The sequence below is a fragment of the Nuphar pumila genome, chromosome 5 (assembly GCF_984573655.1).
Source record: "Nuphar pumila chromosome 5, dmNupPumi1.hap1.1, whole genome shotgun sequence".
Lineage (NCBI taxonomy): Eukaryota > Viridiplantae > Streptophyta > Magnoliopsida > Nymphaeales > Nymphaeaceae > Nuphar > Nuphar pumila.
In genome coordinates this window covers 115,317,838-115,331,695 of record NC_143253.1, presented here as the reverse complement: position 1 = coordinate 115,331,695, position 13,858 = coordinate 115,317,838, and the positions used below count along the sequence as shown (strand labels likewise).

The 13,858-nt window shown below is 39.6% G+C and overlaps 1 protein-coding gene across 2 annotated transcripts in view; it reads left to right on the top strand.

Moving 5' to 3' along the window:
* The window catches only part of LOC149838259 (ras-related protein RABC1-like), a 35,889-nt gene extending 22,654 nt beyond the window's left edge, over positions 1-13,235 (top strand). The window contains exons 6-8 of one of the 2 annotated variants that reach the window (XM_090006478.1): positions 11,136-11,264; positions 11,858-11,965; positions 12,066-13,235. In XM_090006478.1, coding sequence (XP_089862604.1) covers positions 11,136-11,264; positions 11,858-11,962 — 234 coding nt within the window. In that variant the 3' untranslated portion in view covers positions 11,963-11,965; positions 12,066-13,235. Of the gene's footprint in view, positions 1-11,135; positions 11,265-11,857 lie in introns of both variants that reach the window. The other variant, XM_090006477.1, reaches the window with a different exon arrangement.
* Positions 13,236-13,858: the final 623 nt, after the last annotated feature.

Genomic DNA, 13,858 nt, shown 5'->3' with positions numbered 1-13,858 from the left:
GTCGGGGACACCAGAGAAAACAGCATCCACTGGTGCCACTTTCTTGGTATACCAAAACAAACTCACAGCTGTGACTAACACACCACTCCCGGGTAAAGTGGCGGACTCGATCGCATCGGCCAAGGTAAGAGGCCGACCTGACAGTACGCGAGCTCGTAATCTATCCTTTAGTCCGTGCACAAACTTCGACGCTCTTGCCTTTTCATTTTTGAAGAGGTTCGGACAATACCTCTCGAGGTTCCGGAACTTGGTAGTGTAATCTACCAGACTCATGGTTCCCTGAGTCAGATCAAGGAACTCCCGTTGCATCTGTTCCTCGGCGTACGCGGGGAAATACGTGTCCAGAAATTCTTCCCTGAACGTCTCCCAGGGGATCTCGTCCCAATCGGCGAACTTCACTCTCCGCAGGGTGTCCCACCACTTCTTGGCATCGCCCTTCAGACGGTACGTGCCAAAAGATGTCTTTCTGTCCTCAGGAACAGACAAGACGTCGAACACCCGTTCCAATTCCTCAACCCAGTGCTCCGCTGCCTTTGGGTTTGTCTCTCCTGAAAAGGAAGGCGGGTCTAACTTCAGGAACTTTTCGAAAGAAACTCCACCCACGTTTGGAACAATATTGACAGGAGGGTCACGAGCTGCTGCTTGTGCGGCTGCCTGCGCAGCTGCCTGGGCAGCCTGTGCCGCTTGCGCCGTTTGTGCAGCCTGTGCTGCCTGGAGGTTCTGGGCCGCTTGCAGCGCCTGTGCTGTTTGTGTCGCCTGAGCCGTCATGGTCTCCGTCAAGGTATGAATGGCTTCCATCATGAAATCCCTTTGCTCCTGCCAGTCTGCGGGAGCAGCAGTAGAGGACGAAGCACCTCTGCGTGTATAATGCGACATCTACAACGTACATCCTTTCTACAAATTAGACTCTTACTTATCCTACCCCCTTAGGGTTGATAAGTAAAGTTCATCCCAAAGAGGGGTTAGAGAGCTAAAATAGTCCCGGACACTCATATCCATTTGTTTGGTGGAACAAATTTTTTCTTGACAAAAAAATTGCCGGGCAAGATCCTTTTGGGTATACATACCCTTAAGGAAAAACCAAGCCTCATTGGCCCTTCTAAATTTGGCAATATTAGCACAATTTTTAAGGTCTACATTGTTCATAAACCATGCCAAAATTTTGGCATGGTTACTTTTCCAATCCTCAATTTTGGATTGATGTTCATTAATGGCTTTGATGCGCTCATCGCCATCTAAAGCTTTTTCAACTTCATTTTCAATTTTGGTAAGAACAAGAGAGGGTTCGGGAATAGTTCCCATAACAAAGCCCCAAAGTTTCTTACCTCTAAGATGATTTTCCATAGCGGAGGCCCACATGAGATAGTTGGACCCATTTAGCTTGAAAGAAAGCTCCACTTTAGAGTCACGTTCCATGGGCACCAAATATTCTTTCTTTCTTCAAAACTTTGAGAGGCACGCATTCCAAGATGACAAAGGAAAAGCTCAATCACAAACCGAGCTCTGATACCATGTAATGAAAAGAGGCGGAAGCACCAATAGAGCAAAAAGTCACTCTTTAAGAGTGACTACTAGAGCCAAGAACACAAACACCAAATGTGCACACACAAAACTCTCAAATATAGAAAATGACTTAAAGTCATAAGTTAGAATTATTGAAGAAAGAGAGAGAAGGGTGTAAAAACCCATGCTTACAAGAGGAGAATACCTCCTCTATTTATAGAGGAGGGAGGCTCTAAAAAGGAACCACAAGGGGGCTCCCTTGTAGTCGTTGGGAGCCCCAACGGTCAGAAATCTGATCGTTGGAGCCCCAACGACTACAAGTGTGGGGCCCCTTGTGGTCATTACAAAAGGAAAAAATAAAAGAAAAAAAAGTAAAAGAAAAAAAGGAAAAAAGTAAAAAAGAAAAAATAGAAAAGTACATTGGTGGTTTTACAATAATACCCCTATCGGGTATTTCACTAAAGAAGAAATAGTATATATACATATATGTATATATATACATATATATATACGGATGTATATATATATATATAAGTATATGTATATATATATATACATATTTTAACAGATATGATCATCACTGGGAATGACAAAAAGGGGGTAAATGATGTAAAGTCTATGTTAAAAGAAACTTTTGATATGTCTGATCTTGGATACTTGAGATATTTTTTAGGAATTGAAGTGGTTTATTCCGCGTGAGGATACATCCTATCTCAAATGAAATTAGCTGCAGAAATTTGTACCAAATCAGGAATATCTGATGAAAAGAAAGTTGAGACTCCCGAAGTTATCAATGTAAAACTGAGACTTGAAGATGGTGTTCTTCTTGAGGATCCAACCCCCTTCCGTCAATTAATTGGATCCCTCACCTATCTATCCATCACACGTCCAGATATAGCTCATGCGGTTCATGCAGCAAGCCAGTTTTAGCATGCACCTACTTCGGTTCATATGGCAGCCGTAATGAGAATTGTGCGATACATCAAAAATACCATCTCCAAGGGACTTTTCTTATCCTCTTCCTCATCTCTTGAATTAACTGTTTTTACTGATGCTGACTGGGGAGAAAATCTCAATGATCGTATCTCAATTACTGGTCTTTACATTTTTTTAGGTGAATCTTTCATCTCGTAGAGATGTAAGAAGCAGCAAAAGGTCTCTCTATCATCCACTAAAGCTGAATATCGGGCTATGACAATGACAACAATGGAAATCGTGTGGCTTAGAGGACTCCTTGGGGACATGGGTGTCCTCATCTCCTCACCCACCAAGCTCTGCTGTAATAACAAAAGTGCGATCTACATTGCAAGCAATCATACGTTTCACGAACGGACCAAGCATATCGAGATGGATTGCCACTACGTTCGAGATGAATTCCTCAGAGGAAGTATCACATTACCATACGTCACTTCAGAATATCAACTAGCTGACTTCTTCACCAAAGCGCTCCCAACTCCACGATTTATGTTTCTTCTTGGCAAACTTTCGGTCTTCTCCCCGTAAAGTTTGAGGGGGTGTGTTAAATTATGTATATATATAAGTATATATATACATATATGTATATATATATATATATATATATATATATATATATATATATATATATATAGTTTTTCTTTTTCTTTCCTCAAAATACCCAATAGGGGTATTTTGGTAAAACCACATGTAATCTTTTTTTCTTTTTATATTTTTTCCTTTCTTTCTTTTTTCCTTTTTATTTTCAACTTTTTGTAAGACCACAAGGGCCCCACACATGTAGTCGTTGGGGCCCCAACAGTCAGATTTATGACCGTTGGGGCTCCCAACGACTACATGGGAGCCCCTTGTGGTCCCCTTCTTATGACTCCCTCCTTTATAAATAGAGGAGGTTTTTCCTCTTGTAAAGCAATGGGTTTTCACCCTTCTCTTTCTTTCTTCAATAATATTCAACTTATGACTTTATGTCATTTTCTACTTTTGTGAGTTTTGTGTGTACACCTTTGGTGTTTGTGTTCTTGGCTCTTGTGGTCACTCTTAAAGAGTGCTTTTGCTCTATTGGTGCTTCCGCCTCTTTTCATTACAGTCAGGTCAGGTGAACGTAAGATACTCTAACATCCCAACTAGGCTCCGATATCTGGTAGGGTCGTTGTATAAATCCCCTTCTTGGGCACTCAATTTTTGATGAAGAATGCTCAGAGTAGCTAAAGGCTTACAGTCTTTCATACCTGATTTTCTCAGGACATCCACTATGTATTTGTGTTGGGTGAGTGCCAACCCATCTTCTCTTCTATCAACTTTCACCCCAAGAAAGTATCGCAAGTCTCCAAGGTCTTTCATTTTGAATCTCTGATTTAACAGTTGTTTCACCTTTGTAATGTGATCCTCTGAGTTACCTGTAATAACAATATCATCCACATATATAACCAGTAAAGTGACTACATCTTCACTTTTGAATATGAACAAAGAATGGTCTAGAAGATATTTGCGAAAACCATATTTTTGTATCTCAGACGAAAAACTGTCGAACCAGGAGTGGGACGCTTGCTTCGGCCCATAGAGGGCTCTCCTCAATTTGCAAAGGTAGTTCCGAGGATCCTCTTCTGCATATTCAGGAGGTTGTTCCATATAGACTTCTTTTAAGTCGCCATGCAGGAATGCATTTTTTACGTCAAGCTGATTGAGCTTCCATCCATGTTCAACTGCTAGGCAAATGATAATTCTAATGGTCCCCATTCTCACAACTGGACTGAAGGTCTCGTCATAATCTTGACTTGGCACCTGTGTAAATCCTTTAGCTACAAGTCTTGCCTTATACCTTTCAATGCTTTTGTCTGACTTGTACTTTATGTTATACACCCACTTGCATCCTACTATATTCTTGTGGGGCGGTCTGGGGACAACCTCCCATGTTCCACACCCATTCAAAGCTTCCATCTCATCATCTTTCATGGCTTCTACCCATTTCTTAGAGTTATTTGCTTGATAGAATGTGACAAGTTCATCCTCTTTTTGTAAAGTCGTTAGAAACAACTGAAAGTCCATAGAAAAATTGTCATAATTAACCCATCTTTCAATTGGGTGGCGAACACGAGTGGATCTCCTGACATCAAGAGTATGCGAGGAAGTGGATGGTTGTTCAGTCCCTTGTCTCGAAATAGATGGATTCTCTCCATTTCGTCGAGTGTAAACGATGCCCTTATACATGTCTAGTCCAGGCGGTAAAGTCATTTCTCTTGGGGTTGGTGTCTCATCCTCTGCGCCTGTATACCCTTGTGACTGCATACAACTTGAAGGACAATCATCATCAATTCTGCAAAAAAGTTTTGAGCTAAGTCAAGGATGATAAATTTTGCCCGGTGGAGGATCTGCAGGAGTCATGTTGGTTTGAAGATCAAAGTTCAACTCATCAAATATAACATTCCTCGATATCTTGATGTGTTTGCTTATGGGATCATAATATCTGTATCCTTTGTACTCGTCTGCATACCCTACAAACCTGCACTTTAATGTCTTGTCTTGAAATTTGTGCCTCAAGGACCCATCAATATGAACATAGCAAACACAACAAAAAACCTGTAAGTCATGGTAGTTGGGATGTACACCAAGAAGAGAGAAATAAGGTGACTTATTTTCCAAAAGAGTCATAGGCAGTCTATTTATCACATGCACAGCAGAATGCAAAACTTCCATCTACAAAGAAATAGGGAGATTGTTGTCGTGCATCATACTCATTGCACTCTCAACAATATGTTTATACTTTCGTTCAACTATCCCATTTTGTTGTGGTGTATGAGGGTAAGACACTCTTTTTCCTATCCCATTAATTTGGAGAAAATGTATGAAGTCACTGGAGAAAAATTCACCACCTCCATCAGATTGGAAATGTTGAATAGATTCAGAAAACTGATTTTTGACTAGAGAGTGGAAGTTTTGAAACAAAGAAAAAACTTCAGATTTACTTTTCATAAAGTATATTCAAGTATAACGAGAGTAGCTGTCGACAAAAATTAAGTAGGATCTGCTTCCCAGAACTAGAAGTAACAAGAGCAGGTCCCCACACGTCAGAACAAATAATCTCAAAAGGCTTTGAAGCTCTTTTATTAACAGAATTAAAAGGCAGTACATAACTCTTGCATAAACGACAACTGAAACACATCTGATCACTCATTCCTGTATTCAGACTATCCTTAGAAATGAGGTTATTGAAAACAAGCTTTTCAATAAAATGACTCCCACAATGACCTAACCGACTATGCCAAACATATGACTTATTACATTAAAAAATATTCATAACACACTTAGTCAACGCTGAAGATAACATGGGGAAATTCTTTGAGATGGAATGACCAGGGCGAGCAGAATCCAAGATATGTTCTTGAAAGACGTACATGTCCCCTTGCCTTTTCCCCTCAACGAATGTTTTCCTCGTGCGAAGGTCCTTGACCTGCACAGAAAAGGGAGTGAATTCAACTGAGGCATGATTATCATCGACAAACTTGGAGACAGAAACAATGTTTTTCTTAATATTGGGAGCATAAAGAACATTAGACAACTTAAGAGTAGAGGTTGACATAGGAACAATGGAGTTTCCAATGTGAGAGACAAGGTGATGAATTCTATCTCCAGTGACGATGCTACCTTTACAAAAATAAGGGATATGATTAAGAATCTTACCAGCATCACCAGTCACATGGGTTGCTGCACCGGAGTCAACATACCAAGTCCCCCTGATCACTTTGCTTCAGATTTAATCCCGCCAATGCAGATAACAGTAACTCTCTAATTTCATCATTAGCCTTGACACTACCATACTCTCTCTTGATATCTGTTTGTGGGGACTTTCCTTTATTTTGAGGATTAGACTAACAATTTGCCTTAATATGTCCTCTTTTATTGCAAAGATAACAAGTGGGTACTGTCTTTTGCCCTTGCGCATTTGGCATCATATTTGGTGTAGGCAGCAGTCCACGTCCACCTTGTTATCCCCGTCCTTGTCCTCCTCTTCCACGAAACCCAAAACCTCCTCGTCCTCGCCCATATGACATTCCTGTAGCAAGAACCTCCTGAGCATGTGTGTGAGAGTGTGACTCCTCAAAAAAACCCTTCAGAGTCATTTCATACTGAATCAACTTGGCGCGCAACTTTTTAAAAGTAGGGAGGGCAGGCAAGCACAATAGAGAAGTAACAATCATGTTGTAATCAGGCCCGAGCCCACTCAGAGTCTGTTGAACCATATATGTGTCACCACGCACCCCACAATAGCAAGTTGGTCTGTGATAGTCTTTATCTTATTTAAAAACTCCATGATGGTCATACTGTCCTTTCTGAGCAACTGAAATTCTCTCTTCAAAAACACCATTCTCGCCTGCGAAACTTGAGAATATGTCTGAACTAATCTATGCCAAAGCTGGCTAATTGAACAATCATCAGGTATAGCTACAAGCACTTCCTGCGACAAAGTTGAAGTGACGTAGGCCACAATTGACTGATCTTTCTTTCCCCAAGTCTCGAATTCTGGATTTTTGACATATACAGTTGAGATCGCCCCTTTGTCATCCTTTCTTTCACATGCAATAAATTCTGGTGGGACTGAAGTAGTTCCATCCAGATGACCAAGGAGGCTTTGACTCCTTATAAGAGGAATAATTTGTCTCTTCCAAGTCAAGAAATTTGAGGTGTTTAATTTTTCAGAAACAAGTTGATTAAGAAAGCTCGAGGAAAGGCCCGAATGAGATGGGGGAGGCCGAGAAAGAATCCATAACACAAGAGGAAAGAAAATGCAAAGCACACACAAGAGGTGTAAATAAGATTAACCGTGAGCCGTCCTTCCTTTACCCCTCTTTTTTTTTTTAGGGTTTAGGGTCAACAACTATTCACAGGCTCGAATCTGAAATCAGCTGCCAACAGACATGTTCAGATCCTACAATTAACCAATATTTTATGCCCTTTTTTTATATAAATATATACTTCGCCTTGAATAGCGTGCAAAACCGATATAAAATGCAGTACACAGTAGCATTGAAAGGATCTCAGAAAGCCCAAGCACGTGAATGAAATAGATCTCAGAAATAGAAGTTTGAAACTGGGAGAACGTTGATTCTTAAGGAAGGGGCAAGATAATAGGGAATATATGTAATATCCAGATCTAACATTCAGTGGGGAGAGACAAAAGAGAGATAACGAGAAGTGGATGATCTGATTTTACCAGATCATAGACTTGTTATAAAAAAAAGGAAAAGAAGAAGACTTCACACATGAATAGATCTCAACAAAAAGGGAGATTCAGATCGTGAAAAACAGATTCTGTTTAGAGGCAGATTCGGTAAAAGAGAAGAGAGAGAGAGAGAGAGAAAAGCTATGAAAAAATAATTTTGACTTAGAGATCAGACGTCTCTTTGGTCATACCTTTTGAAGACTTCTTCAAACCCAACAGTGGCCTGCTCTGATACCATGTTAATTTTTGTATCACCAAGATTTGTTGCAGTGAACTCACCAGGATCTGTTGCAGTGAAGAGGAAGACATGATGGGAAGGGCTGATACCAATTGTGTATCGACTGCAGCCAATATCACCTGCAACTCTGAAATCAATTATTTATAGTTTGTGTTTACAAACTATTTAGAGTACTAATCTGCCCTACAACCAAAGATGAGAATTACAATAAAGCCATTAAGTGGCATATAAAACACACGGGTCTGATCTGGCTCCAGACCCATACTGTTTTTCAATATAGTCCTCATTCTCTATGGCCTTCCCCAATCAGCTTCCCTGACTGGTGATCCTGTATCCAGCAACCATCAGAAGAGAAGGATATATTACATCCATAATCAGAAATTTGTGAAACTAATAAAACGTTCAAATTTAATTTTGGGATATATCTAACTTCTAGAATACAAAAAGTTTTGGATTTTTGAAAACTTTTAAAACATCCTATTCCTTTTATTTCAAGAGATGTTCCATCTGCTGTAAAGACTTTTGATATACTTGAATTATTTTTAAGACATTCGGATAAACATTTAGCATTTGGGGTCACATAAAATGAAGCATCAAAATCTAAGAGCCAAGGAAAGTTACCTGGACTGGATACAGATGCAACTGCCGCTCCAGTTGATGTTTCAGTCAAAGAGGATACCTCTTTGAGAAGAGGTTGAAGAATCTCCATCACTTGAGCCATGAAAACAGGTGCATCTTGATCTTTTGGCTCGGTTTCAACAAATGCAACCCTCTTTTTGTCTCTCCTTTTTAGCTTCAGATATTGAGGCTTATAGTGCCCCGGCTCATGACAGTTGTGACAAATAACTTTTCTTTTGTCAAACTCACCACTCTGTCTCCCAAAATGAGGCGGCCTATAAGTGCGAGTATGATTCCCTGGTCTAGACACAACTAAAACTGAATCATCAACAACTTTTGAAGTACTCTTTCTAAGACGATTTTCCTCCATAGTTAGTTCTTCAATAGTATCCACAATAGTAGGAATTTTACCACGATCAAGTAGAGCCGATTTGGTGGATTCAAATTCCGGCCTTAATCCATTTACAAGTTGGTAAAAGTGTTCTATATCGAGTTGTTTTTTACGAAGCTCGATATCTTCAGCGCAATGCCATTTTGACTCTAGAATAGCCAACTCTTCCCAAAGTTTGGACAACTCATTATAATATTCACGAATAGTTTTGTCATTTTGAGTTAATGTCCAAACTTTTTCTTGAAGATTGCACACATGGGCAATATCTTTAAGGGAATACATATTTTTGAGGTATTCTCATGCCTTATCGGCATGTTCAAATTTAGCGAGGCTAGAACATTTTTTAATGTCTACGCTATTAATAAGCCATGACATTATCTTTGCATGCTCCATCCTCCACTCTTTCCATTTCTTTTCATAAGAGGCTAAAGCCTTAGTCTTCTCCTCTTTCGTTATAGGGACTTCCTTATCACCCTCTTTTTTGGTAGGAGATAGTTTAGGTTCTGAATCGGAACCATCATAAGTCTTTTCCCCATATGTGGTGCTTCGTAATTGAAGCCCACATCACATAATTAGTATCATTCAACTTCATGGGTATGATGGTGACCTTATCATGGTCATCCATCATTTACAAGGGTGTAAAGAAGATAGTAAGGAGACGAAAAAAAGGAAAATAGCGAGAAAGGGATACAATACAATATTGTTGCTCAAGTCCTTTTCTTCAAATGGATCCTCTTGTAGTCATTAGAAGAGTGATAAAACACTCTTTTGGCAAGTGATGAAACACTCCTTGGCAAGTGACAAAACACTTTTTCTAAGAACAAGGTGATAACACACCTTTACACAAGAGGCATGAAAATCAAGGCAGAAATTTTTGAAGATCTAAGAGTTTCGTAGCTCTGATACCATGTAATGAAATGGTAGGCTCCACGAATGCACTTGAATATACTCAAAAGGAAGTATCTAAAAGATACTTTAGACAAGACCCATAAAAGGGTATAAATGGAAAAGCATAAAAATAAACAACACTTTATTTATGAGAGCAAAATGCTTAAAAAGCACTTAGAGGAATGAATTACACACGGGGATGCACCCCTATTTATACCAGAGTATTAAGGAGAGCTCATAAGGAGCTCTCCTTTTCTAGCTGTTGGAACTAGTCCAATGGCTAGAATTCTAGCCGTTGGACTAGTTCCAACAGCTAGAAAGTTGGTCAAGTTCCAACCGGAACTTGACCAAACTAGATGTATCTAGTTCTAATAGAACTAGATACCAAAAACAAAAACAAAAATTACAAAAAAATAAAAAAGTATAAATACAAAAATATAAAATAATAATATTATTATTATATATGTTGTTTACATTTTAACATGGACTCTTGCATCATTCAATTCCGATATGTAGGTAGATTTTTATAAGGTTTGAAAATCGATGGTGTAAAATTTTTATAAATATCATAAATATTCAAGGCTTAAAAAATGTTTTTTTATCAAAAAAACACTATCCAAGTGTCATTTCTTAGCAGAATCGACCATGCCGAACGCATCAGCATGGTTAGATTTGGGAAAAACAACTCGGAAACCCCTCCTTTGGTCGTGGTAGGCTGCCATAGGCAGCTACTCTCTCTCTCTCTCTCTCTCTCTCTCTCTCTCTATATATATATATATATATATATATATATATATATATATATATAAAGTCCAAAAGTTGGACATAAATGACCCTGGGTGCGTTGACTGCACCCAGGGTGAGGTTGACCGCATCGGGTGCGGGGGCGGCACCTAGTTGAAGAGTCCCTGTGACATATATATATATATATATATATGTGTGTGTGTGTGTGTGTGGTCTCTTAAGGTTTCATGTTTGCCTATTTTGCTATGTAAGCAAACAAACAAGTACATTGTCCTTCATTGTGAGGCAGGTAGCGGTTGGCACTTGCTAGATAATGGACATATGACTGTCATAGATTGCTTAGATGTAGCCTCAGGCTTGACACTTTTTCTGTTGGTTTTGGTAAATTTGTTGTATTCACGAGTCATCTGTTATGTGGAGTGTCTTTCACTTGAAACTTCACATTGACACAGGTGCTTGCACCAGTTTGCATGGATTCATTTCTAGATCTTTTTATGTTCTATTTCTAAGTCTTAAAGTTTCTCCAGGCTATGCTGATCATGGAAATTTCTGTTTTCCAGGAGAGTCAGAGGGTTGTAACAAAGAAAGAAGGAATCGAGTTTGCAAGGGACTATCAATGTCTTTTTCTTGAATGTAGTGCTAAAACACGGGTTAATGTAGAGCAGTGCTTTGAGGAGCTTGTTCTAAAGGTACATACTGCTAATTCCTTGTTAGGTTCATGATTTAAAGAAGACTCTATAGTTGCATTTTGTTTTGGTTTTAGTTAGATGCTCAGTTATGTATTGAAAGTAGCAAGTCATAAATGTGTGTTGGTCTCTAGTTTGCCATGTTGCTAAATTAACTGCCATCTCCATATGCAAATAGAAGTGGTAGATATGCCAAATTCTTATGGATTGTAGCTCAGCCTAACAGCTATATACTTCAAGGATTCTTTGTTGTTGATTCACTTCACATACATAATGAATTTGATGTTGGCATCAAATAATAGATCACATGTATTTTGTCAGATATGTTCTCTACCAGATTGCAATTAAAAAAAGAAAAAAAAATTTTGTTGGATTATTAAGTTTTCTGAAATTATTGTGTGTTTTTCTGGACCAAACTAATAACAGAAGGAAAAAGAGAAGATGAAGAAAGAAGAAACCATTTCATTTTCACTAAGCAAGTTCTGTTGATTCTTAAACATAGTGGGTGTGCTTGTGTGAGGGTGGTGCCTAGGTTTAATAGTCTCTCTGATTCATTGTCCATTTTTGGTTTCTAATAGGCATAACTGTTGATGCAGATCTTGGACACGCCGAGCCTCTTAGCAGAAGGTTCATCAGGTGTAAAACGGAATATTTTCAAGCAGAAACCTCAACCAGAGGCTGCCACGAGCGGCTGCTGCTAAAGTGTATTGTTCATCTAGCATTTTTGTTCCTGTTAATGGTTTCATGTTGATGTTGATATAATTGTGATGGTGACGTCTCTTTTTCCTGTTATATTTGTTGCAGGGTTGTAAATTTGTTTCATGGATACTGCCTTTTAATCACCATTCCATTTATTTATTCAGTCGGTATTCAATGGCTATGTATGGCTTGGACTGCAATATTGCTTTGAATTCTCCCTCTAAAACCTACTGTTTGTGCAAGCTCACATGCATACATTGGGCCTTTGAGTAGGCAGATCAAACAACGTGTGGCTGCTTATGCATCCTTGAGAAAGCTATGCGGCAGAACCAGCATGGTTTTCTTTTTAGAAAAATATTATTTTTTTTCCTTGTAAAATGTGAGCCAGAGATTTTTCATTTCCTAGCTTGATGTCTTCATATGAAATTTACTCTATCTATTTTCATTTTAGAAAAAAAGACTTTGAAATGCAGTGTGAAAGATCATGTGGAATTGTATCTTACACAAAATGTTTGGGAACTGGTCGCTGGGACGAGAGTTTATGGGTTTGGTAAAAGCATGGACAAACTGAAGGATGATGGGATGGAGAGTGTTTCCCCTAACATTCCCAACCCCTCCTCGCAGGAGAAGAGCGTCATGACACTCCTCATAGTCCTGGGCTGCCGGCCTCTTCTCCTACAACTTGTTCATGGGCGACAAGCATAGTGGAGGGTTCTATGAATTCTGGCTCATCGCCCAAAGTGCCATGGTCCAGCATGAACGTAAGATGCTCTTGGAGATCTTTATAGATTAGACATGACGAGATGTTGCAGCCCTTCAAGTGGACTTAGATAGCCGGCTTTTCCAAGAACTCAGAGCATTGTGGAAATTTGCATCCCTGATCAAAAATTTCTCTATGAATCAAGGTTTATTCTTGATAAGGTTGAATAACATGAAAGAGATGTCACGGATTCTACATGGAGGTCCATGGAAAGTGGCTGGTCGCACGTTGGTGGCACACTAATGGGCGCCTGGAATGGACCTGAAACTCCAGGCATCTAATCGTGTTCCCCTTTGGATTCGGCTTCTGGGCAGTGGTGGAGCCAGGGGTGGGCAGTTGCCCACCCTAGAATTTGAAACCGAAAAAAAAAATACTGTGCCTAAAGAAACAAAGAATCTGATTTTAACTCTTGTATGCTAATGCCTACCGCTATGTGTGTTTTAATTTGTCGTGTGTGACAAACAGAAAATAAGTGTATGTTTACTTTTAATCCAGCAATTAATCTGTTCTGGATATTATCGTCCGTGGTGTGTTGTCATTTAGATGCCGTTTGTTTTAGGTGGCGAGCACTCACCCAGGACAGCAATCAGCAAGTGGTGTTGACACGTTTATGTCTTCCCATGGCAGCGGTATCACATACACCCTAAGCTTCCACCTAATCTGGACCAGCGTCTGTCACTCCCCGAGTTCAAATCTGCATTCAACCGGGTTCTGGATTGTGCGTTTTAAGCTTTAGAAACTGCTTTCGGAAAGCAGCGTAATGTTCTGGTTTCTTACTGTTTATTTGAGCTGAATGTATGCAAGACTGATCTCAAATGATTTGAATATATTGTGATAAATATTGTTGATTTTTTTTACATTGATAACCAATCGATTTCAATATAATTCAGAGGCTTATTTAAGTTTTATCTCTTCGACTGTGCCTCCAACGAAATTTTTTTGGCTCCGCCATTGATCCGAATAAATGGATCGTCCTTCAAGACCATAGCATTGTCCCCGAGACCTGAGGTCTGCCCACCCAACGAAAAACTCCTGGCTCCGCCACTGCTTCTGGGGTTGTCGCAGAATGCTGGACCACAGATGTATTTGAAGGTATCGCGGCATATCTTCAGGGCAATCTATTGGAGGTGGACAGTCT